At 30.9% G+C, this 2673-nt stretch overlaps 1 protein-coding gene across 1 annotated transcript; it reads left to right on the top strand.

Moving 5' to 3' along the window:
- Nucleotides 1-606: 606 nt before the first annotated feature.
- Nucleotides 607-957, top strand: LOC111392264. Its single transcript, XM_023017560.1, has one exon. The coding sequence runs from the start codon at nucleotides 607-609 to the stop codon at nucleotides 955-957; it is 351 nt and encodes a 116-aa protein (XP_022873328.1).
- The last annotated feature ends 1716 nt before the right edge of the window (nucleotides 958-2673 follow it).

Below are 2673 nucleotides of genomic sequence, written 5' to 3'. Positions count from 1 at the left end.
ATAAAATAAAATGAAGGGGTAATTTAGGAGAAACTATCACTTTAAACGGAAGTTTGGGATCGGAGGTGAGAGTAACCTTGAAAGAGTCTTTCCGCTGCTGGCGCCACCGTGAGTTAATTAAATTACTCATCATCAACATTTGTCATCTTACAACTTGCTCATCCAAAAATAAAAAGTTACAAATTGCTCACCACTTTTTAAAAAAAATTACCCATCATTCACCCATTAAATTTCCATCCATCCAATTAGACAAAAAAGTCCACGTGGCAAATGAAAATCCTTGGTGGCCATTGACCCCGTTAAAAATTGACGTTAGATAATTACATTACATTGAAATAGCAATTCTCTTCAAAATGCTAGAATTGTTCCATTTTTCTACTCATCTTCCCCCAATATTAAACTTCCCCTGCAATCAAAATCCATTTCTTCTCCTAAATCAGTTTCTCATCAATGGAATCTCAAATCAAGACTTTATCAAATCAAAACCAAAATGGAAAAACCCTTAAATTAACACGAACCCTAATTCCCTGTTCATCATAACCCTCTTGTTAATTTATATAACCCACCATCGTCCCAAAAGTCGCCTGCATTTACCCAATACTCACCATGCAGAAGGCATTGCCATACAGATATTGGCTTTCAACAACCACCATAGAAGGAGATTCCACCAATTGTCCGTCGGGGAATAGAAAAACAACTGATGATGACAAGGCGATTCTGAAAAAATTGATGACAAAATATGGTGGTGGGTTTTGCCCGAAGAGGTTGCCGCATGTGCCATGTGGTCTTTTGCTTCACGGCCATGGCGTCAACCCCATCATATTTGATGTGGATGAGCATCACGAAGCTGCAGTTATGAATGAATTGTCAAAAATCGTCACGGCGGAAGAAAGATGCTCTACTACTGGAGCCAATTTTCTGGCGGTGTTTTCAGCGAAAATTGCTTGGCGGGCTTGAAAAAACCATGGGGTACCCATTTTTTCTGGTGAGAAGAGCCGAAGCCCTTTGGCTCTGAGTATTTAAACAACCAAGAAAATTTTGGATCGAAAAATGCTATAAATTTTCCCCTTTGTTAATTAACTTTTTTTTATTTCTAAACAAATTTCAACCAAGAAAATAGGTTGAAGAAGGTATACTTTTGGCTTATTTTTTGGGTTTCTACTTATTGAAAACAATCTGCTTTTTGAGTATAGGATTTTCCAACATGTAAATTTTTAATGGAGTTAGTGACCACCTAGGATTTTCATCTATCACGTGGACATTTTTCTCTAATTCGATGGACGGAATTGAAATGGGTGATGAATGGATAATTTCTTTTAATAGTGAGTGAGCAGTTGGTAACCTTTTATTTATAAGTGAGTATATAGTAATCAAAGATAAATGTTGATGACGAGTGACAATTAACTCGTCTGTAAGTGAACCTTCAAAGTTTTGCTGCTAACAGGAAGGCGTGTTTGGTTTTCGACAAAAAGGTTTTGGTGCTTATATTGAGCTATATTTTATAAAAACTCATTTTTAATTGTACATTCTTTCAAAAAAATAATTTTTCACATAAATTTAGAATTTTTCCAACTTTTTAACCTCACGACCTTTAAAAAATCACTATTGTAGGAATATTCTTCCAAAAAATAAGGTTCAAATAAATTTATATTATTTATCACTACAGTCTGTACGTGTGAATTAGAACCTTTTTGAGTCTCTTTTGGGTCAAAATGTATTTTGAAATAGTGTTTTGTTAGAGAATGTGTGGTTTAAAAATTAAAAAAAAAAATCGAGGTCAACCATAAGCTTAATCGACTTCATCGTAACAAAAACTATTTAATCACTACGTACATTCTATACCAGTGATGTAATCGACTTCTTACTAATAATTAGTATTACGAATGCATTTTCAATTTGTTTGAATAATTTTTTTGGAAACGTTTTGTTGGAATATATATTTGTTTTAAAAGAAGCCGACTCAATGTTTAAAAAGAATTTCTTTTACAAAAGCAGAAGTTAAGGTAAAAATTATCTCTAAGGAGCCCTAAGTGATTCAAACTCTTAAATGTAAATATATGAATCTCATTTAAGTAGTAGTTTAGCTAAATAACATAATCGTTTTAAATTCAAGAACTTTTTAATTACTTAACTTTTGTTTATTTTTTACTTAATTGATAACAAATGTATATTTTGTAATTTTGATCTATATATTTGACTTTCATTAATGGTTTAATTTATATTTATTTATAAAAACAAATGATAGATAAGTGGATAATAATTGTGAATTCATCGAAATACGCGGTTGAAAATAAGGCCCTGTTTGAACCGCATTATTAAAAAAAAAAAAAAATACATTTTTAAACAATGATTTAACATTATTTCAATTACACATTCTTTAATAAAATTTTGCATCCATTTGAGAAATCTGTAAATAATGTATAAAGAGTAATAGCAACGAGATTCACAAAGTGAATAATAATGAATAATAGTAATAAATATTGATTGAAATTAATATTTGACTTTAACTAAATTTATAAATAACTTACTAGGCATCATGCTTAGGGTCCTTTTGACAAGGTTTTGCTTCTTGTCATCAACTCATTAAGAAAGTTGTTTTATATTAACTTCATCTAAAAACTCTTATAAGTAAATAAAAAACTTTTGAAAAATGTTCGAACTTTTTAAAAAATC

Source organism: Olea europaea, unplaced genomic scaffold (assembly GCF_002742605.1).
Source record: "Olea europaea var. sylvestris unplaced genomic scaffold, O_europaea_v1 scaffold910, whole genome shotgun sequence".
NCBI lineage: Eukaryota > Viridiplantae > Streptophyta > Magnoliopsida > Lamiales > Oleaceae > Olea > Olea europaea.
This window is presented reverse-complemented; position numbering and strand designations above follow the sequence as displayed.